The sequence below is a fragment of the Eptatretus burgeri genome, chromosome 4, assembly GCF_056783735.1.
Source record: "Eptatretus burgeri isolate ZD-2024b chromosome 4, Ebu_testis_v1, whole genome shotgun sequence".
Taxonomy (NCBI): Eukaryota; Metazoa; Chordata; class Myxini; order Myxiniformes; family Myxinidae; genus Eptatretus; species Eptatretus burgeri.
In genome coordinates, this window is record NC_140964.1 from 114,284,238 (window position 1) to 114,307,838 (window position 23,601).

Here is a 23,601-nt window from a genome sequence, read left to right on the forward strand (position 1 = left end):
GTCCCCGACTCAAACCGATGTTCATGCTGAACTCCTCAGACATCTTAGGACCAACCAAAATTCATCCCTTCATTCCCTGGTACATCTCTTACACCAACCAAAGTTCTGCTTCCGCCACTCCCATCCATCTCAGCATCGCCATTACCATCTTTCTCGGAACAGTGTTGTAGGCCTTCTCCAGGTCCACAAATTCCAATGCCATTTCACCTTGCACCTCCAACCTCTTTTCCACCAGCTTCCTCAGTGCAAACACCCCATCCGTCACCCCTACCATTTCTAAACCCTTGCTGCCCTTCTCCGATCTCCATCTCTACATTCTTCCTTATCCTCCCATGTAGTACTTCACTGGATCTTGAACATCTCCATTCCCCTTCCATATCGGCACACCATGTTTTCACAAAATTACCACCTCAATGAATCCTCGTTAAATGGATTCACCATAACTTTTACTCAGAAAACTCTCACCTCAAACTCACAAAACTACTGCCTGACTTCACTGTAATTAAATCTTTCACCTTCTTCACCATGATCTGCCTCATCATTGTAAACTTCCAAACCATCCATCCATACATTGGGACCATACTCTATGCAGAACATTGGTGCTGCCGAGGCAGTCTCCTTGGCTATTGGGCACAATCCTGGATGGGTCACCACTCCGACACAGGATACCAGCAAGCTGGTACTCATTTTGACGACCTCAGAAGGATGACAGGCTGAGTCAACCCCACCTGGTATTAATTCAACACCGGATGGGATTTGAAATCAGGATCCTAGGATCCCAAGCCCCCCCCCCCACCCTAACCATTAAGCCAAAACCAGGCATAACTTCTAAACAAAGGTGTTAAAACTCGCGTTCTCTATTTTACTCAGCTGAGACCGAGCGAAACGAGGTCGAGGCCATTTATTCCAAATACACTACCGGTTGAAAGTTTTAAAACACCCCCATTTTTCCAGTTTTAACTGAAATTTAAGCAGTTTAACGTTTCAATGTACTCTGAAATTAAAGCATAGAACAAATGAGGTGCCGCGAGGAGGAGTGATGTGAGGGACACATCGGCCATTTTTGAGTTAATGCCATGTAGCACTATTTTAACCCTTACCCAATCATCCGAGCCTATCATCATCATATCATTAAAAAATGTCGCTTACATCACTCCTCCTCACCGGGCCTCAAATAAACAATTGCAGATAAAAAATAAATCATGGAATCGTTTTGTTGAACAAAATTTAATCTATATTTTTGACTCATCAAAGTAGCCACCTTTTGCAGATATAACAGCCGAACATACTCGTGGCATTCTTTCGACAATGGAAATCAAATGTTGTTCGGAAAGTTCTTCCCAACACTGTTGCAGAAGTTCCCCACAAATGTGTTGTACTTGTTGGTTTCTTTGCTTTCACCCTTCTGTCCAGTTCATCCCAAACCAGCTCGATGGGGTTTAACTCTGGAGACTGTGCTGGCCATTCCAGGATTTGAAGCCTACCATCTTGATCTTTTCTTCTAAGGTAGTTCTGACATAGCCTGGAGGTGTGTTTTGGGTCATTATCTTGCTGTAGGATGAACCCCTGACCAACTAGGCATAGACCAGAGGGTATTGCACGGCGCTGAAAAATGCTGTGGTAGCCCTTTTGGTTCAGGGTGCCACTCACTCTGTGCAAGTCACCGACTCTGGATCCAGCAAAAGAGCCCCAGTTCATCACACTTCCTCCTCCATGTTTGACAGCACTTTGACCAGTGTTAAGCTGTACTTGAAGCTGCTGTCCTGTGAGCCGCCTATCACGCAAGCTGTTGACTCTCAGAAACTTGTCTTTTGATTGTGTTGTGGCTTTGGGTCTGCCAGACCTCTTCCTGTCAGAGTTTCCTCCATTTTCCAAGTGCCTTTTGATGGTGTAGGAAACCGTACTCACTGACACCTTGGCTTCTTTGCAATTTCTCCAAAGGAAAGACGTACACTTTTAAGGGTTATACTGGTCTGTCTGTCTTCCTTTGTTAATTGTCTTTTTCTCACCATTATGATAGCAATATACTACTTCCTGCAGTGCAATATTGCCCAAATAATGCTTCAGAGGGTGTTGCAACACAGTCTGTTCCATCACTGCTTTTTTCAGACAGAGGGTTTGTAACTAATCAACAAAAGTTGGGATACCTGAAGGAATTGTTTGCATCAACTTTCAAGGCTTAATTTACTTCCATTGCTGCAGAACAGCTGCAGTTGCTAACCCATTACTTGTTCCCTGAAAAGGGAACATTATTTTTCAGTTTTTAGGAACCTAAACTTTTTTTTTAACCTCTGGCAGTTTACCGCTTAGCTTTGTACCATTTCAGGTTATTCACTGGACTTGAACTGCATAAATATCGGTAAAAACTGGAAAAATGTGGGTGTTGTAAAACTTTTAACCAGTAGTGTACATGAAACACCTTACAACCCATGCCTACTTTTTTCAACACCTGCCAAATTTTCCATCCAATCATGATGTAACTTTGTTTAAAAAAAAACTTCTCCAGGGGTAGGCGCTCCAATGTTGAAAGTTTTGTGTCACTCTCTCAAGCGGTTGCGGAGAAAAGGAATTGAAAAGTGAACAAAGGTGAAAGAGTGAGGGCAGAATCAGTTTTTTTTAATAAAAACAAAAACAAAAAGTGAGCGCCTCGGCCAATGTTCCACAACATGGTCAAGGATGGTTGTGGATGCCTATTACTAGTTCTTTATCTCATGAATCATTCATAAGAGATGGAAATAGTTGAACAACACGATTCTATTTATTCCATATTAACAACTTCTACAAGAAAACTTACCCTTCTCTAAAGTGTCTCCTGTGATTAGATTATTAGCGAAAGAAGGCAAAATGTCGATATTTTGTTTGAATTTGATTCCACAAACTCCTCTCCAGTAAGCTGAAGAAAACAAAAAGTTCCATGGCTTCCGCAGGCCAAACTTGCCTGTAAGTATGAAAAAAAAAAATCACAACATAGGGTTAAAGCGGTTAGGGACAAACAAAATATACACTGTGAGCTAAATAACAAACGATCCACAGACTTAATAGAATGTACTGCAATATTATACCACCCTTCACATCCCTCTATTTCCCAACCCAATGCTTTACATGTCAAACAAATCTTCAAATAAGTCGAGCACAAATATAACCACTTATCGTTTCATAGAAATTTATCTTAGAGATCAGTAGGACTTGAAAACAGGGTGATATTTAATAAAATGTAATTCAAGCAACAGCAACTGAATGCACATTGAATGGAATAAGTTTAAAAACTCAAGCTCCATTGGAAGTTTTGAGTCGAGCCGACAAAGCAATGAATAGCAATATCACAACAGTGTTTATTTAGTCTCTCTCCAAATGTCTTTCGGCTGTCCAAAAGGACGGTGAAGAAGCAATACATTTGCCTTGGAACTGTCTCGTCTGGGTTCGATTCTCGATCCGAATACGAACTGCCAGATTGGTGCTTCGGAGGTAGATCGTTGCATTCCTAAGTAAAGTGTGCCGTCCCTCGGCTGGAACTTTAAGCTGCGTGTCCTGTCTGCTAACACTAGTTGGACAGAGAATATCACTCAGTGGTGAGTCAACATCAGCACTCTAGCCAAAATCACAAATTCCTGCCCAAATTGCCTACAGTCGAACGACAGGTATCACCAGCCAGTTTGTGAATAATTGTGGCTGTGAATAATTGGTAGTTGTAGAATGGAAGTCTCTGAATGTCTTCCAGTACACTATCTCTTGCAGCTGTATCTAGTTCTTGCAACTAAATATGTCTTTCACAGCTTCGATTTGCTCTATGTTGAGAAAGACCAAGACAGTCAAAAAGAAAACCTCTTCATGAAGAGCCAATGGTTTAACAGCCATCACATCTTTCCTGGGAGGCTTGGAGTTTCTGCCTCCCAGGTAAACCAACCAATGGGATGACATCATGTCTAATACCTTCATGTTTGTGCCACATAACAGAATAACTTTCTCGTCACCTGCAGAATAATGCAGAAGCTTACCTTTATACCTCAGCCTCATATTTTGATTAAGCAGTATTTTAACACAAACTACAGCCAAACTAAATTAAACACTTTTTAAACTACAACTACCACTACTACCACTACTAGTACTACTACTTCAACAGCACCAATTATTCCCACCTTCTTGTTGGGTCGGCTGGGGATGTTTTTTGGCCCAACTCCTTTCACCAACTGTCTGGCCAGGCCTGACATTTACCTGAAGTGGATTAGGGCAGGAATTTGTCATTTACTAATAGTGTCGTTGATAACTCACCTCCTATTTCTAAAAGGCATGATAGGATCTTTAACGTCTCACAACTAACGCCGGAAGTCAGGACACCCGGCTTCACGTCCACCCGAGGGATGGCACACTTTGTGATACAACAACTTGCCTGCAAAGCACCGGTCTGTAGTCCGACGACACCAGAATCGATCCCAGACTAGACAGCTAAAAGGTAAGTGCGCTACCTCTGCACCACCATGTCAGACTGTCAGGGCAAAGTGGTCGAAATGGTCAAGGGTCGAAGCTGCCTAATCTGTCTGAAGGGTATAAGGGGTCTAAATGATGTTGAGGTCTAAGGGGTCTAAAGGGTCTTTTGGGACCTTTGAGTCTTTTTAGGTCTCCGGGGCTTTTGTGTCTTTGGGGTCTTCGGCGTCTTTGAGACTTTTGGGTCATCTGGGTATTTTGGGGTCTTGGTGTCTTGAAGAATCTTCAACGGTTAAAGGGGTCTCAGCAGTATAAAGCATTGAAACGTAATTAATAGACGTTTGTGTGGTGTAAAACCAATGTTCAAACAGGACGTGATTAATAGGCATAAATAACAGGGCTTCCCAGACGGCTTCACGGCCTCATGGCCTCATGGACTGTTTTTTTTATTTTTTTTTATTTTGATACCATTCCTTTCATGCCGTAAGGCACATATGACCCCTGATGCAGCTTCATTGGCAAGAAGTACAGTCCTGGATACATTACCACTCTAATGCAGGTTACCCTGAATGGTTATTACCCTCGTAAGCTGGTACTCATTTCGCTGACCTCAGAAGGATGACAGGGTGAGTCAAATCCTACCTGGTATGAATTCAACGGACTAACAGGGTCTTGAACTCAAGACCCAAGGATCTTAAGCCAGCCACTTTAACTGTGAAGCCAACCCCACGCCTCAAGCACGTATATATGCAGTACTATAAATTAGGAAGTCTTCATATAAAAACCAACGAAACACTCCTTGTGGAATGTCAATTGCAAAAAGGTTGCATTTCTGATTCTTCCAGTCTATAAGTTGTAATGTTGCCTTACCTGGGAACACGTTATGGATATACCAGCCGAGCAGGAAGTAAATAATGGAATCTATAAGTAGCATCCACCAGAAAAAGCTGAAGTAATTGTCTGCCAGTATGATCTTCGAGTACTGGTTGTGCCACTGTATTCCTGCATGAGAAAAAAGAAAACATCAGAGAATGTGACCACAGTGCTGAAAACCCCCCCCCCAGTGTGCTGCGCTGCAGAAACTTTGATTTGTATGACATTTACTTTGTGACATTTTCATCGGATTGTTTGGTGGTAGCCTTGTGTTACAGAAAATGGTAAATTAAATTGTCGAGATGATTGCATGGATTATTGAAGATAATTCTGGTAGATTATAGCTCGACATTAAACTTTTACCCTTACGAGATTGGTTGTGATGTCGGAAAACACGGTCTGTGATTAAAGGGATTTCTAAAGGTAAATAAATAAATAAATAAAAACTTTAGAATTAAGCAAAGGTACGAAGTGAAAAACTGTTTTATAAAATAAAATATATAAATGAGAGAAAACACATTGATTCATTAAAAGTTGGATTAACATATTGCCGTTTGTCATTGCCATCATAACAAGTTCGAATTGTGAACATACCCCGTGGGAGTTCATTAGTACAACTCTCACGTGAGCGACAGCACAGACGACAGATAGTTTTGAAATTTGGTAATATTTTCATCGCATCAGAAAAATAATCCATAACACCTCACAAGATTGAGGCTAGTTTCATATCATCATTTGCGACTTAATTTTGCGTTGGGCATCGCCTACACATTTAATTTAAAAATGTTTTTTTTTTTCACTAAATGGTCCAAAAGGGCCGGAATCGCACTTTGGGCTCAGTTAATGTCTGGGGAATGGTCTCTAGAATACACCTGTCAAGTTTGGTTCCGTTCCGTTTACTAATAACCAAGAAATAACAATTTTAAGAAAATGGGCCAAAAGGGCCGTTTCTCGGCCCAAAAGGCGGCAATCGCACTTTGGGCTCAGTTAATGCCTGCGTATATGTGTCGAGTATATGCCTTTCAATTTTCATCGAATTCTGTTCACGAATAATGGAGAAATAGACGTTCAAATGAACTGTACACAAGAAAAGGGAGAACGCGAGCGGCGCTTAGACCTTAGTCACATCTGGCACGGCGGCCATAGGGTCTACAAAATCTACGGCCACGAGCAATTATAGGGTGGCCACAGTATTTCCACGGTCACACAATGTAGCAGTCACATATGTTTTTCGGGTAGCCGCACGGCGTATTTAGAAATCGTGGAGACCGAAAACGTGGGGGTACCGTACGCTCTTTGATTTGATGTTGCACTTTTGATGTTGATTTTGACCTTAGGGCGTCATCTTGATGACATCTTGATGACCTTAGGGCGTCACCTTAGGGCGTCATTTTTGATTTGATGTTGCATTTGACCTGAGGGCGTTCCTGCGACAGCCTTAGAATTTTCAAGGCAGACGCAAAGCGACCGCAGGGGGGCCCTAAGGCGAACGTGCGGCCAGACGGACGGTAACGAGTGGGTATATATACCAGTTCTTTTTTTACTGAAATAAAAATATAACAGTTCGGAATATACCAGTATATATAACTGAATATACTGTGACTATAATATATATAACTGAATATACCAGTTCGGAGTACCATGGTGCCCCCAGAATCCGAACACCCCATTGTTTGAACAAATTGGAATCCGAACAATTTTTTCGAGAAAATTTTGCCCTAAAAACCGAACACAACGTGGCGTTCATGTTTGTTCACGTGCGTCTCCCCCGCCTGTTCGAGCCGCATCTTCGCGCTTTGTTCATTCAGTTCGTCGGTGGAAGTCCTCGTGAAAGCATCTCTCGTGTGTCGATCGCTACTTTCCCTCGTGTTTTCACCTTGATTTGTGCTGGTTTTTTTTTACTCATGTTGTGTTTTAATTAATAACAAAAAAGCAATCCGATCACGTGGTGTGACGGACTGTCGGGCAAGGATTTAATTTCACAGAAAAACCGGTTGTAATTTGGAATATCCATGATTACCTCAGCCCGATGCGTTTGATGAAAGTGATTGTGGTTCTGGGGGCATCATGTTTGATGAGCTGCCCCGGGGGCAGCGCTCTCACAGAGTGTGCGAGCGATCGGAGCACGAGCCTGTGTGGACCTTTGGATGTGGTGATTGTACCAGTTTACATACAATACACCGCCACCTAAGGTCATTTACTCATCTTATTTTACCTTAAACATGGGGAATTTCAGTTGAAAGTGTTTGAAAGTGGGTTTTCTTGGGGTCCAGGAACGGATTAATTCACTTTCCATTATTTCTTATTGGGAAAATAGTTTTGGAATCCAAACTTTTTGCAATCCGATAGAGCCTCCTGGAACGAATCAAATTCAGATTCTGGGGGCACCACTGTATAGGCAAACACCTATACTCCGATCTCTAGCGGTAGAGCACGGTGGACGCACGGTCGATGCAGACTGCCACGGAGGCCTACGTAGGACGCACGGCGGGCGTAGGGGAACCGTGCGTCGACCTTGCGTTGCCCGCAGGTAGTCACATAGACCGCAAGGCCACCGTACATTGAACACAGGGACGCCTTGGGACTACCCTACGGCGACCGTGGAAATAGTGCGACCGCCGTAATTTTTTGGGGGTTGGCAAAATTCATTTTTCATTCATAAGAGCCTACAGCAGCCGCACGAATAACGCAAGCCCACCGTACGCCCTACGTACGGTCGACGTGGAACACATCTACGTCACAGCTTGTCTTGTTGAATTGCTACGGCCAACGTAGAAATGAAAAAAGTTATAACTCCGCGCTATAATTCCACGGCAACCCCTACGGCCTGTAAAATATAGCCATACGGCGTAGGGCCACCCTGAGGCCACCTCAGAAACTCTGCGGCCGCCGCACGTTTCTGTCAATTCAGGGGGGGGGGGCACAGCCGCCGTATCCTAGACGTAGAGCAAATGTGACTTAGGCCTTAGACCCCGTGGGGTGGAAGACCCAAGGAGTAAAAATCCTTTTTCTGATGTCATTTAGCCTGAATGTATTCAAACAGGGATTCAAACTGCAGCACTTAATGAAATAATTAATTGGTGATAGAAAATAACAAAGAACATCTATACTAATTAAAGGCAATGTGTGAGTGTCAGTGTGTGTGTGTGCGTGTGTGTGTATGTCAGGCTATGTGTTTGTGTGTCGTCTCCGTGTCTGTGTGTCGTCTCCATAAATCCAAAACCATAAAATCGAGCAGCCTGAAACTTTGCATGCATACGTAGAAAACTCCACAGAAGTGCAAGAGTGAAAATTGGGTGTTTGGATGAATTAAAACACCCCTTTTTAAGATAATTAACGGCGTTATTTAATTATATCCTTCATCAGGCAATCCTCTGCCACCTCGCTGTCTGGGGTCTGAAGGCGTTTCCTGGGGACAACTCACTGGGGTTTGAAGCCGCCATGTTTTTTGGCCTGCTCAACCATAGGATGACTTGAAACAGGCCACAACGATTCCTTAACGAAAGTGTTTTATTCACTTTCCACACTCGTGTCGAATGCCTGTTCATCATAGCTACGAATCGTTGTGCACTTCAGTTTTGTCAGTACTATACTTTTCAAATTCAGAGTTTGGAGTGATTTCATGCATTATATGAGACGATTTCCACGATAGATTCTCACAGATTATTTAATCGATATCATCAAAACATGATTTCGCTTTTTAGGATTGGATATTGTCCAGACTAAATAAGTGTCAAAATCTGTTGTGAAATCTGATAATTTAAAGAAATAACGAGTTTTATAACTAAGCCGATATACATATTTACTTTATGCAAGCAAGGTTGTGTTCCCTCTTCCATATATACACAAGAAAAAGTGAAATATCCAAAGCATTAAACTTATCTTTTTTCTACTGTTTGGAGAATTTTGTTGAGTGAACAAAATTTTTTCGGAATGCAACAAAATTAACCAGCTGCATTGAGCTATATGATTTAATGTATTCACTGCGAGACCTCACGGCATGTCCCACAGAAGGGCTGCTTATCCATAGCGTCTGCCAGATCTGTGATATATATTTTTGGAGGTTTCGCGAGGTGCTCTACAGGGAATCAAAGCAAATCTGGTGAAAAACAGACGTTTTAAAATAAAGTTATAACATTTGCGTGGACCTCGAACAGATGCACCATATGACATGTGCACAGATGAGCAGGCAAAATGGAGGATTTTCTGCAATTTTTATTTCACAGAACCAGCTTCATTGAGCTTTATGATTGAAATCATTTACTATTCGACTTAGACCTCACGCCCTGTCCCCCAGAGGGACTCCCTATCCATAGGGTTTGCCAGATCTGTGTCTATATTGTCGGATGTTTTGCGATGTGCTCTACGGGAAATCAAAGCAAATCTGGTAAAAAAAAAACAGACGTTTTAAAATGAAGTTATAAGGTTTGCATGGACACCGCGCCGATGTACCATGTGACACGCGCACAGACGAGCAGGCAAAATGACACATTTTCGGCAATGTTTATTTCTCGGGTGATTGAACTTTGCGATGTCTCCAAGGTTGTTCTGCATTAAGCTGCAACTCTTTTGTGGATGAAGTCATTTTATTTCATTAACTGCTGCGTGCGTGGTGACGATGGGTTTTAAAGTTAAAGGGATTCTTTATGGTATGTAGTGACAGCCTGGCAAACCGTTCCTTTACCACCATTTAATTGTAGTGCTTGCACGAGTGCTTAAGCCACTTGCTAAGCACCCATTGTTGACAGCGTATCACACTACGTCGTTCTGAGTGAATCGTTCACTCTTTGCGGGCGCTTTTGCCACGCCACATCATTCAGAGCAAGTGGTTCGTGCTCTGGTACCCTGAGCGAGTGGTCCGTGCTCCGTCGCCCTGAGCGAGTGGTTTGTGCTCCGTCGCCCTGAGCGAGGGGTTTGTGCTCCGTCGCCCTGAGCGAGGGGTTTGTGCTCTGTCGCCCTGAGCGAGTGGTTCATGCTCCATCGCCCTGAGCGAATGGTTCGTGCTCTGTCACCCTGAGTGAGTGGTTCGTGCTATGTCTCCCTGAGTGATTGGTTCATGCTACGTTGCCCTGAGTGAGTGGTTTGTGCTACGTCACCCTCAGTGAGTGGTTTGTGCTCCGTCGCCTTGAACGAGTGGTTCGTGCTCCTTTGCCCTGAGCGAGTGGTTCGTGCTCTGTCGCCTTGAGCGAGTGGTGTTTGTCTCTGGATGCGTCCAGGCGGGCAGTGTTTGTCTCCGGATGGGTCTGGCGGGCAGTGTTTGTCTCCGGATGGGTCTGGGCGGGCGGTGTTTGTCCCCAGACGGGTCTGGTCAGGCAGTGTTTGTCTTCGGACACGTCTGGGCGGGCGGTGTTTGGCACCGGATGCGTCTGGCGGGCGGTGTTTGTCTCCGGACGCGTCCAGGCGGGCGGTGTTTGTCTCCGGACGCGTCCAGGCGGGCGGTGTTTGTCTCCGGACATGTCCAGCCGGGCGGTGTTTTTCTCCGCAAAAAATAAAAAACCCACAATTACAGGATATAAATTGTGCATTGTCTATCTTATTTCTGGCTAAAGACAAAGATTTATGATCTCACAAAAATAACAGGCCATTGTATGCCACTTCCCTTTCCATATTCCTTGCTTGAGCTTCGTTGTCCAATTTGTGTTAAATGCAGAAATTGAGAGTGGTGCAGCACGAATGGGGCACAGATATGACTGGCCATGTGGCCTCTAGATGGGAGTAGGATTCCTTGTATAAAGAATCTGTGACTATACATATAAGATATTTTAGAGATGTCGATGGGGAATGAGCAATGGTAAGTGTGGCAATGCTGGAATAATGAAATACTTGTTTAGCATTTGAGGGACTCACCTACACCCACCTCCTCATAATGTACAATGACTTTAAAGGCATAGCTCAAAGCAGTTGGTGAGAGCAAACACTGGAACAAAAAGAGAAATAAGTTAAATACACGACAAAATACTTTATTATACAACCATTCAGCTCAAATAGATAATCAACATGTTGAGAGGTTAAAGTTGGTTTTATTTTGCTCCAAGGCGAGTGGCTTGAACCACTCGCTTTGAATAACACTTTCACATATCTGCTCAACAAGGAGCAAGTTTAAACGACCACACAAACTATAATAATGAACCAAACAACCACAGACAGGTACAATATGGTGTGACACAATATCGCATTGACACCAGAAACAGGATCTGTGTCAAAATGAATACAGCTCGAAGGCAGAAGGGATCCTGAGAGCAAAACCTGCTGCCATGTGTGCAAAGGACAAGCTTGTCCTGGTAGTGATGAAGAAAGATGACCATAAACAGGTTCAGATGACACAAGTATATGAACAAAACTATCTAATGCCTTGGGGTAATTTCCAGCCATTGATAAAGAAATTGTACATCCTTTGATAATTAGCTTGAAGTAGAAATTTCTTGCCAAACGTCAAATGAAAAACCGATTAATCGAGATGCAAGCAACAAGTGTATGGACTGACAAGAAGTGTGTGATAAGTATCAATGTAACAGTGGACCTACCGATATGCCTTCGATCCACATGGGCACTTTTATGTTGATGGATGTAAGAGACATGTATGGGAAGAAGCTGAGGATGTAGATGAAGCAGCCAGTGAGGGCAGCGATGCTGGCCCGTGAATGCAGGGAGGCAATGAGGTAGGACAGTGATAAATTGGACAGTCCAAAGGTGAGAAAGAGGAAAAAGATGATTAGGCCATCACTGTTGAATAGTGTTTGACTAGCCTTGAGAATGGCAGAAAGCAGGCAACTGATGAATATAATGGAAATGCTTTTGGTGAGGAGCCATGTCAGGAAACGGCTGGGAGGAAGTACACCCATCATCTGCAAGTACTGTGGGATAAAGGGGAATATGCATTATTATTTGTGTTGTTTGTATTGTATTATATTAATGTCGGTGAAGAGTATTACCATTCATAATGTTGATGGTATTTTTCTTAACCTGCTATGACTACAACAAATATAATCAAAGCAAAGTGTACTGAAATGTTGTGCTCCATTTCACATGCTAAGTAACAGACAACCAGTGGGACTGGACCTCCCCTGGGTTGCCCATGTCACAAAACTGGCCTCCCTACACTGAGCATCATTGAACGATCCAGGTCCATCTTTGAAAAATTGCAGCACTCAAAGTCGACAAGGCCTTTGTCCATAGCTCAATGACATATACTGGTCTCCTCAATCAGCTGTGACCCCCGCTACACATCTGTCTATCTTGCATCCTGTGCTATCTAAAGCTTTCAACATTATTGGAATCTCGCACGATGAGGCCGGAGCACAAGGTTGGCTGTTCTCACATCACAGGCAGGTTAGTGGTCTCTCTCTTTTGTACTTCCTCTCTGGTTTAGTTCCATCTGCTCTCTCAACCTCTGACCATCCCAGTCAACAGCTCTTAGATGTATGCAATCTTCCAATAACCCCCTCCTGGTCAAACTTCAAAAATTCAGGCTGATTGTGCGCCTCAACTCTTTTGTTCCTGACTTCAAGCAGGGAGTGCAACACATGCAATCCCCCATCTTTAACTGTGATCATTATGACCACCATTTACCCTTCCTAACCCCACGTTCTTACTTGCAGGTTGTAGTGTTTCCTTTACTCCCCCCTCTCCTTTTTTCCTGTTAATTATTTTGCTTATGGAGTTATTGTGCTCAAGAGTTACCCAACTGACAGTTCAAACCCTTTGTCACCTTGCTCTCCCATGAGCCTGTCATAGATTGTATTATAGATTGCCATTCCAGGTCCCCTGTACTGTCATAGGTTGTAATTACAGATCCTTCCAATACCCATAGTTCACTGTGTTATTCAAGATGTCTACTGCACGGTCTTGTGTGGTTATATCGTTGCCGAACCGACGATGGTTGGCCTTTTACTTGTTATTCTTTCTCGTTGTATAATGTATATTATTATTATGCTTGTTGCATTGTGTGTTGGGCTTAGATACACATCTGTGTTGCATACCTTAGCCCGACATTGTTACAGGTTGTCCTGTTCTTGCCGAATAAAGGCAACGATGTACGAGTACTGTATAAACAAATCGAGCCTGTCATTTCGACACTCCCTTCGGCTTATCCCAGAGCCTCGATTGAGTACAGAAAAAAGCAAAAAATTAAGAAAAATATGAAAATAAATGTCGATACATGTACAAATGATAAAAAATGAAAACATGCTTTTTTGAGAAAAACAAAACAAAAGATAACAAAAAAACATCAATATCTTTCAAAAGGCAACTCAATATAATCCCTTTACCCAACTCCATATCCCCAAAAATAGTCAAATAATCAAAGGAGAATGTACATAGCATTGTCGCCTGTTGTAAATGTAAAAACAAAGACAGACAGACAGACAGACAACAAGTGGGGCTTGACCTCTTCTGGGCTGCCCATATAGCAATGCATCAGTGGAAAAGATAAAATTTTAGGATTCAACTTGATATGAACCAATTTTGAGGCAAATCCACTCGAAATGTGCGTGCGTGCGTGCGTGCGTGCGTGCGTGCGTGCGTGCGTGCGTGCGTGCGTACGTGCGTGCGATTTGATAAATGAGATCCTTTTCCATTCCACATTGTATGAATGCCTTTCTTAAGGCCCAGTCACACCTTGACGTTTTAGCCAGCAATGGCAACGTCTTAAAATGTATGTAAAACGCTGGCTTACGTTGAACTTTTGATGTTTTTTTTAAAGATTCGGACGTATTCATAGCGACTTGGTCTTATGCACAACGTATTAGTAACGAACACAGAACGTTTCGTTGTGTTATAGATAACTTATACCAACGAATGCTGAACCTGTTGTCGGCCTTCACAACCTATGCCCAACGATAGTCTAACTTAGGCATAGCGCGCTGCACGCATCACCGACGATGACGTGGCGTAGGTTATTAAAAGGCTGCCACACAACGATTCAAATCATAACGATTCAAATCATAACCGCCGCAGAAATGGAAGTGTCAACATCGCAGTCACACCTTGGCGATCTTGCCAGCGTATGCCGACCTCTGAAAAATGCGTCTTAAATGCTGGCGCACGTCGAATACGGTATGGGTAAGTTTGGTTTGCGTGAATAGAACGCTAAAGTACGCTATCATACGTCGTAGTAAGTGGAGTACGTCTTGTAATTTTAAACATGTTGAAAATTTTACGATGTACTTGCCGTATGACACACGCTCCACATGCGATGGGAATAAGTTGTACGCACGTTACGCGATCGTTGACACACATCGACACACGTTACTTGAAAGGTGCTCATAAGTCGAAACACGTCAAGGTAATGGTTAGCGTCAGTGTTCCAGACTCCCGGTTTTTTCTTCTTCGGTATGACGGTGTTCAGTGTCCAGTGCGGTTATGATTTAAATCGTTGAGCGGCAGCCTATTAATTATATTATATTATAACCGCACTAGAAATCAAAGTGTCAAAATCACCATCATACCGAAGGAAGGAAGAAAAAAAAAATAAAAAAAATAAAACCAGGATTCTGGAACACTGACGCTAACCATTACCTTGATGTGTTTCGACTTATGAGTACCTTACAAGTAACGTGTGTCGATGTGTGTCACCGATCGCGTAACGTGAGTACAACACGTTACTCATAGGTTAGAAATAAGTTTCGGGTACGCTAAACATTACCTCGACGTGTTTCGACTTATAAGTAACTTACAAGTAACGTGTGTCGACGTGTGTCAACGATCACGTGAAGTGCCTACAACTTGTGGCCAGCGTAGCGGAACGTGTGAGTCATACGCTGGCATAAGTCTTAAAATTTCAAGCATGGAAAAGTTGAGGACAACCGAAAAGTACAACGTTTAAAGCCAGCGTACAACGACGTATGGCAGTGTTTTTCAGCGTGCTCTCAATGTTATCAAACCTTAAGGCCCGGTCACACCTTGACGTTTAGCCAGCGATGGCAACGTATTAAAATGTATGTAAAACGCTGGCTTACGTTGAACTTTTGATGTTTTTTTTTTAAAGATTCGGACGTATTCATAGCGACTTGGTCTTATGTATAACGCATTGGTAACAGACACAGAACGTTTCGTTGTGTTATAGATAACTTATACCAACGAATGCTGAACCTGTTGTTGGCCTACACAACCGATGCCCAACGATAGTCTAACTTAGGCATAGCGCGTTGCATGCATCACCGACGATGTCGTGACATAGCCAATTAAAAGGCTGACGCACAACGATTCGAATCATAACTGCCGTAGAAATGGAAGTGTCAACATCGCGGTCACACCTTGGCGATCTTGCCAGCGTATGCCGACCTAAGAAAAATGTGTCTAAAACGTTGGGGCACGTTAAATACGGTATGAGTAAGTTTGGTATACGTGAGTAGAACGCTAAAGTACGCTATCATACGTCGTAGTAAGTAGAGTACGTCAAGAAATTTTAAACATGTTCAAAATTTTACAACGTACACGGCGTATGACACACGTTCCGCATGCGATGGGGATAAGTTTTACACACGATATGTGGACGCTTACACACGTCCACAAAGGCTACTTATAAGCTACTCATAAGTCAAAACACGTCGTGGTAATGTCTTTTTTACGCAAAACTAATTTCTAACTTATGTTTGACGTGCTTTGAACCAATTCTTTACGTAGTCCCAACACACATCGACGTATGTAGACGTATTCCAATGACGTCTTCCGGTCGACAAAAAAAATAAATTAACGTGTTTCTAGCTTACAACTGCCATATAAAGACGTGTTCCCAGCGGTTTTGGGAATTGGTATATAAAAATGCTGCTCATAAAAGGGGAACCCAACAGTGTTTTCGAGTCCTTTTTGAGTCGATGTCCATGTCAGCAGGAACAGTATCAGTATCAGTATCAGTATCAGTATTAGTATTAGTATTAGTATTAGTATTAGTAGTAGTTTGTTCATGTTGGCAGTAGTAGGTGAGTGTGAGGGGGAGGGTGTGGGTTATGATGGATCGTCCTTGCGTCCGCGTGTCCACGGCTAGGTTCATAGGCTGCCACTCAACGATTTAAATGGCTGCATCTCCACTATTGAATGTAGACGCTTGTTCTCAACAATTGGATTTTTTTTACACTCAACGACTTTTAAACGGTACCACTCAACTATTTTCATTGTTTACAATGAACGATTTAAATTGCTGTCACTCGCCTTTGTTTTTTTACGCTGGCGCTCGGAAATTTTAATCGTTTCTATTGAACGTGCTAAATCGCTCAAACCCCACTATTGAAAGTAGACGCTTGCGCTCAACAATTGGATTTTTTTTACACTCAACGACTTTTAAACGGTACCACTCAACTATTTTCATTGTTTACAATGAACGATTTAAATTGCTGTCACTCGCCTTTGTTTTTTGACGCTGGGGTTTGGAAATTTGAAGCGTTTCTTCTGAACGTGTTAAAACGTTCAAACTCGACTATTTTAAATAGACGCTGCCGATGGACAATTGGAATCATAGCCAAGCAAGACATCGAAGTGTGAACATCCTCGTCATGCCGAAGAAAAGTTTGAAGAATGCTGCAAATAAGTGTCCTGGCCGTGGCCGTAGACGCTGACGCAAGGACGATCCATTATACCGATGTCTTTCAGCCTATGAGTAACTTAAAAGTAACGTCTGTCGATGTGTGGCAACGATCGCGTAACGTGCCAACAACACGTTAATCATAGGTTAGAAATAAGTTTCGGGTACGCTAAACATTACCTCGGCGTGTCTCAACTTATGATTAACTTACAAGTAACGTGTGTTGACGTCTGTCAACGATCGCAGACCGTGCATACAACTTGTGGCCAGCGTAGCGGAACGTGTGAGTCATACGCCGGCATACGTCGTGAAATTTCAAGCATGAAAAAATTTGAGGACAACCAAAAAGTACAACGTTTAAAGCCAACGTACAACGACGTATGGCAGTGTTTTTCAGCATGCTCTCAATGTTACCAAAACTTACCCAGAACGTATTCAACGTGTGCCAGCGTTTTAGAAAAAAAATTAAAAAATCGGCATATGTTGGCTAAAACGTCAAGGTGTGACTGGGCCTTTAGACAGCAATCTTCCTTCCAAGCTATTCTATGGTCCAGTTGCAGGTGAAATAATTAGGATTGTGAGAGCAACCACACACACACACACACACACACACACACACACACACACACACACACACACACACACACACACACACACACACACACACACACACACACACACACACACACACACACACACACACACACACCACTGAACTTGTCAATAGATTAAAACAACTTGTCAGATGTGGACTAACACAGGGAGCTTCAGTGAACAGATTAAAACAAGTTTTCTTTAAGATCATAAAACGACACCAAACAGAATTAGTGAAATACAATACGAATACTAAAAAATATTATTGACGAGATATTTATAAAAAATACATTATTTGAAAAATAGATATTTAAACCATTTAAACCCATTTCAGTGGTTGCTCGGAGACAAGGAAGCAGTTAAATAAAATAAAAAAAACGTTTAGAAATAACCATTTGAATATTTGAACAACAGTTTGATCTCGAGGTGAGTGTGGTGGTCGGGTTTGTTGGTGGACATGTTATATTTATGGTAATATGTGCATGATTTAATGTATTATCATGTTATGGAATGTGTGATAATACATTAAATCCCCTCATGAGTAAAGTCTATTTTGTGATGTTGCATTGATGGGTTGACTGACTGCCTGGACGCAACTGAAGTTGTGGATCTACTGATGTAGGTCCATGACCAAGGTGGTGGATCTACAGATGTGGATCTGTGACCTAAGTTGTGGATCTGCCGTTTGGAGAGGTTCTCGGCTGAAAGGATCGAAACCTTGAGGAAGAACGGTGCACAGCTGATGATTCGGGCAGTTGGAAAACCATTAATTTGCTAACAGGTTAAGGTTCTTACTTTGGGTAAGGGAACTATGTTTTGAGGTTTACATCATTTATAGCAATAATAATTCCAGCAATCTCTGTGTGTCTGTGTGTGTGTGTGTGTGTGTGTGTGTGTGTGTGTGTGTGTGTGTGTGTGTGTGTGTGTGTGTGTGTGTGTGTGTGTGTGTGTGTGTGTGTGTGCAACCGCTGTTTCTCGACAATCTCTGGTCCGATCTAATTGAAACTTGCCAGGTATGTTGCTGGGGCCCTGTGGATGTGCCTTTTCAAGGTTTAATATTAATCGGACAAGTGGTTCCCAAGTTATGGCCATTTATTTACCAAACCAGTGACAGGACATGGTGCTATGACGTCACGATTGACGTCACAATTAAAAAAAAAATTTGCACATACGGGCACGCACGTATGGGCACATACTAGTTTATAGCAATCCTTGAAATTATATTGTCATGTCCAGGGGGTTAAGACTGGCCTGGATGGATAGCCGAACAGTTCTACCAAAGAGGTGAACACGTGATCCTTGGAGATTATAGCGCATGTGCTCGACGGGAGGGCGGCAAGGCACTACCAGATGCATTCACCAGGATGGAGGACAAGGGTTTATACTCAAACCCACAATGATTAGACAGACACAAGGAATCTTTAAGAAATCAGAGTTTTATGGACATAAATCAAGGATTCATAATAGGAATAAATCAAAGCGTAATGATGAAAATAAATCAAAGCATAAGGTAATAAAACGTGAGATAATTTACAGCCTAAAGTTGAGGCACCTCTACACACAGTTACAAAAACGGACAAGGGGAAAGATAAAACAAAAGAAAAATACCTCCTTTATTCCGGCGCTATGCTTTGTCCAGAGATGTTCTTTTAGAACTTGATGATCGAACGACGTTGTCCTGCACGGGAAGCTCACAAAATGGCGCCAGGCCGCTCTCTCGGTGGGAAACGTACAGGAGGCAATTCCGTTGTTGATACTCAACACCAGGGCTCAGAAAACGCCATGCAGCTTATTTTCATGATCGAACGTGCTGACCGTTCCTCTCATGCACCAGGTCCGTTCACCACGATCGCTCCCCTTCCTCCTCGACTATACGACGAGACAATTTCTGAGGCCCCGTGATAATTCAACGAGGCATGCTCTTCTTCCTTCCTCAGAAACGTACATGCTTCACGACTCTGCCGAACAATAATGGATCGCGTCTTGCTCCAGCACGTGAGAAAATTCACCTCAGCACGAACACGAGAATCGTGCAGCCTTCAACGTGTCGAGGGGAAGCCAGCGAGCTGGATCCTTTTGCCTCCAATCGCATACCTCACACAACTATCCTCTCCCCTGAACCTTATGACCTCACGCCCATCCGTCATCCACCCCAGGGGCATGGTTTGTTAGTTGTCATTCCTGGAGGCGGGTATATTTTTTGCCTGCTTGGAACGTTCTGCTCGGTAGTTGTTTTAAGGATGTGATTCCTTTTTATCGCCGGTCTTATCAATGCAAAATCATAGGAAAAGGTCACAGGGGGCAATCACATAGTGGGAGAAATTGACCTTAATCCCTACCTAATTAACACAGCACCAACCTCCCCCCCCCCCCCCGTGTGTTGACACATAACGACTTAAGCTGACAGTTTCCTGACTTAAATTACATCGAGATGGCTCCTGCTCATCCATGGACCAGGCGACACTATACAATCACACCTTTATGATGAAGTTCCTCCATCGACCCAACAAACATAACAATATTGTATTTCAGGAATAGACGATACTGCACAATTGATTGTGTGTGTGTGTGTGTGTGTGTGTGTGTGTGTGTGTGTGTGTGTGTGTGCATGTGTGTGTGCACGTGTGTGTGTGCGTGTGTGTGTGTGTGTGTGTGTGTGCGCGTGTGTGTGTGTGTGTGTGCGTGCGTGTGAGCGTGTGTGTGTGTGTGTGTGTGTGTGTGTGTGTGTGTGCGTGCGAGCGTGCGTGTGTGTGTGTGCATGTGCACGTGTGTGTGTGCGTGTGCGTGTGTGTGTGTGTGTGAATTGTTAAAAACAGAAAATGAAAAAATGACGTGTGTGTGTGTGTGGGGAATGTTTTTTGTGGACTCCTTCTGGAGCATTCTGATGTACCAAAATGATCGTCTTGACCTCTTGAGTTGATGCGGTTAATTGATTACAAAGAACCCGGAAAATTTCCCATTTTGTAAACGCACGCCATGTTAAGGTGTATAGAGCAACTTGATCGGTCCTTCCGTGGCATGGCATTCAAAATCAATAACAAAAATAATGACACCATTGTAACAAACCATACATTAATACTAATAATAATAACAACAATAAGAACAGTAGTGTCATTTGGCAATAATAATAACGAATGTATAATCCCCACCCTAGCCCAAGCACATCTGGGCTTGGTGAAAGGCAAACTAATACTCAAGCAGTACAGCACGCGGGTGTGCAACAAGGCCATGAAGACCAACAAAAAATTTGGTCCAATGGACCAATGGGCCCATGAGTAAGGTAAAACAGCTTATTGGTGGAAATCTGGCAAATTTCCTCTTTGGACAAAATAGTATTGAAGAACTACACTTCATTTTTGGCAGTCATTTCATGTTTTGTGAAACCACAAATCTCAGGATTTTGTTTATACTGTATATTCATTTCATTTATTCACAACTAATCATGTTTTGAGTGAAGAAAACTCCCGCAGGTTAGGTTTCAACTTTCAGATTAGGTGTGGTCATGTCATGCTCCTCATCACAGCAGATGAAGTACTCACCTGCTTCACTTGCATCTCTTTTTCTTCAACGAGGCACTTTACGGTATAAGGTATGACCAGGACCCAGGCTAGAATCATCATGAGGGGAAGTGACAGGCCAACATCTTGCACAAATCTGATGTGCAAAAGGCAGGAAACAAAGAAGGGAATGGGTGAGTCAAAAATTGAAGATACAAGTTCCCATATGAGGAACTTCAATGCAAGAGGAGGCCATTAGGCCCATCAAGCCTGAAATATATATATATATATATATATATATATATATATATATATATATATATATATATATGTACATACATAAACACACATACATACATACAGAAGCCTCAGATCATGGAGGACCTATAAATGACTGAGGTTAGGAGGTTCACAGACTAACAGCAAGGTCAAAAGAGAACAGACAGCCAAAAGATATGTATGGACACATTGCACATAAGTAGTTGAGTAGCAGGAAGGGAATGGGAAAATTAAAATAAAAAGGGGGAAAGGAGTGGAGTAAATTTTCGATGAAATTGTGATATTGTTTGGATTCAATGACTACAGTAATTAATATTTAAATAATCAAACTGTACAGCCAGTTCAATGCATCCATGCATGAAATCAAAACAATAGTCGTTTGTTTCCACCAACATCCGTCAACAATAACCTGGAATGGTGTACGATAGTGAGCCATTCATGCAAAATTGTTTCTTACAACACCCTCCCACACTCATTCTTCAAAAATAAGAATAAATGTGTAAACCTCCAGCCATCCCAAAACGTTTTGGAGTGCTTTTTGGTAGTATTGAGGAAAAGTGCAGTGTATGAATCTTGAAAAAAAGGCAATAATTAATAATACTGTTCAACAGATAATTTCATCCCAAATAAGGTGTACAACATTGGTAATTCCACTGATTATTAATACTGCAGTGCACATGCTTTTGAATTACCGATCCACGGCGTGGCAGGGGAAAGGGAAAGGTTGGGTCTGTACAAGGGGCTCATCAACTGGACTGTCCGTGAGGACTTCCACAGCAGCACGTTCCAACATATCTTGGAGGGGCAGGAATGGCCATTGATAGGTCATTTTTGAGTTCTCTGTGACTGGCCCTATTTTCCAAAGAAGGTCTTGCAGTCTGTCCGTAGGCATTACGCTGTTGATGCCGAGGCGTAATGTGTAGTTGAGGCGTCGAGATGGCGTCTTGTTGGACGGAACTTCGTGGAAGATGATACCTTATAAGGAAAGGAGGGAGAGTTTAGATAACAAACGAAAAAGAAGAAAAAAAAAAAACGTGATTTTTTTTTTTTTTTTTTACATCTTTCATTTTTGCCAAAAAGTTTTCTCAATTTACTCTGTTATAACAAGAGTTCCCTTCCAAAGAACTTACAAGCAGGAGGGGTCAATTCGGAATAATAGTTTCCAACATTTGGTTGCTTGTCCATGCTCTATCCTTTTTAAATGCTGAGCATCAAGCAAGGAAGCAGCACATATCATTTTAAAACTCTTTCATATGACTTAGCCGAAGTTCGAACCGCAGACCTTCCAGACGCAGAGCAGACACTCCAACAATTACGATACAAATCTGGTATGACGTGTCGAAACTGAATTAAAGTGAAGATGCTCCTGATTGTGTTGTCATTATTTATCATTGGAGAGCAATAAACTTTTCGTTGTTCTAACATGAGCAATTTGGATGTTCTTAAAATTCAGTATATTATTCGGAAATAGTGGGTTGATTACAACTCCATTGAAATTGTCAATTAGCCTGCACCAAATTCCGAACGGACTCCTCGCCTCCTATCCCTCCTCAAGAAGTAGCAGGAAGGAAAGGGGAAGGGGAAAATTGTAATTGGTGTGTGTCAGTGTGAGTGAGTGAGTGAGTGAGTGAGCATTTAAATATAGATTGTACCTTATCACTTCGAACATATCTCTTCAATGACATCACTGGGAATTGAAGCAAAGATGTCTAATTGAAATCATAATAAATGGAGAATGGAAACATTCTGTGTAGCATCTGTGGCCACAGGAAAACGTGTTTCAAGAGAACATTCCATATTTACTGTGCACCTCAGACCACAGGGGCAAGTTGCATGCACTTTGGCAGAGTTTGACAAAGTTATTTAATTTAACCATAAATTGGTTTGATACGCTGAATGTGTACCATGTCCTCCATTAGCCGTGCTGGTTTTGAGGGGGGTATTTATCCAAATCAATGTTTACTGTAATCAATGTCGTAAATTTTAAGGCATTTCAAAAACTTCTTCATGCAGCAATGAAATTGGATGATACATTTTGCATTAAAAACAAAAAAATGCTGAATTATAATAACACCATGCTGAGTACCAGCCCCTACAGGTGATCTTGTTCCAAGCACGCAACACGTTGTTCTGATACATACCTTTATTTGGGCGGTATATGAGTAACTGACAACTGCCTCAATCGCTCCCAAAAAAATAAAATAAAAAATAACCCGGGATATGTAGGTGAAGCAAATCAAATGGAAGACCAAGAAGTAAAGAGCAAAGATGGAGTCATCAGGAGGAACCTACATATTGCTCATAATTCAAAACACCTCATTGCACTGGGAAATGCGGGAACAGAAATACTGTTCTGTAAATGGTGGAGATTTGTAATACCCTCTCTCACCTGGAGGCAGTAGAAAATTTGTGTCCCCT

At 42.4% G+C, this 23,601-nt stretch overlaps 1 protein-coding gene across 1 annotated transcript in view; it reads right to left on the bottom strand.

Moving 5' to 3' along the window:
* LOC147028925 (uncharacterized) overlaps positions 1-23,601 on the bottom strand; it is a 245,031-nt gene that overhangs the window by 61,630 nt on the left and 159,800 nt on the right. Inside the window, exons 34-39 of the mRNA XM_085879809.1 lie at positions 21,876-22,158; positions 20,947-21,061; positions 11,820-12,149; positions 11,143-11,212; positions 5,293-5,424; positions 2,795-2,938 (exon numbers count right to left, since the gene is read on the bottom strand). Coding sequence (XP_085735935.1) covers positions 2,795-2,938; positions 5,293-5,424; positions 11,143-11,212; positions 11,820-12,149; positions 20,947-21,061; positions 21,876-22,158 — 1,074 coding nt within the window. The remainder of the gene's footprint in view (positions 1-2,794; positions 2,939-5,292; positions 5,425-11,142; positions 11,213-11,819; positions 12,150-20,946; positions 21,062-21,875; positions 22,159-23,601) is intronic.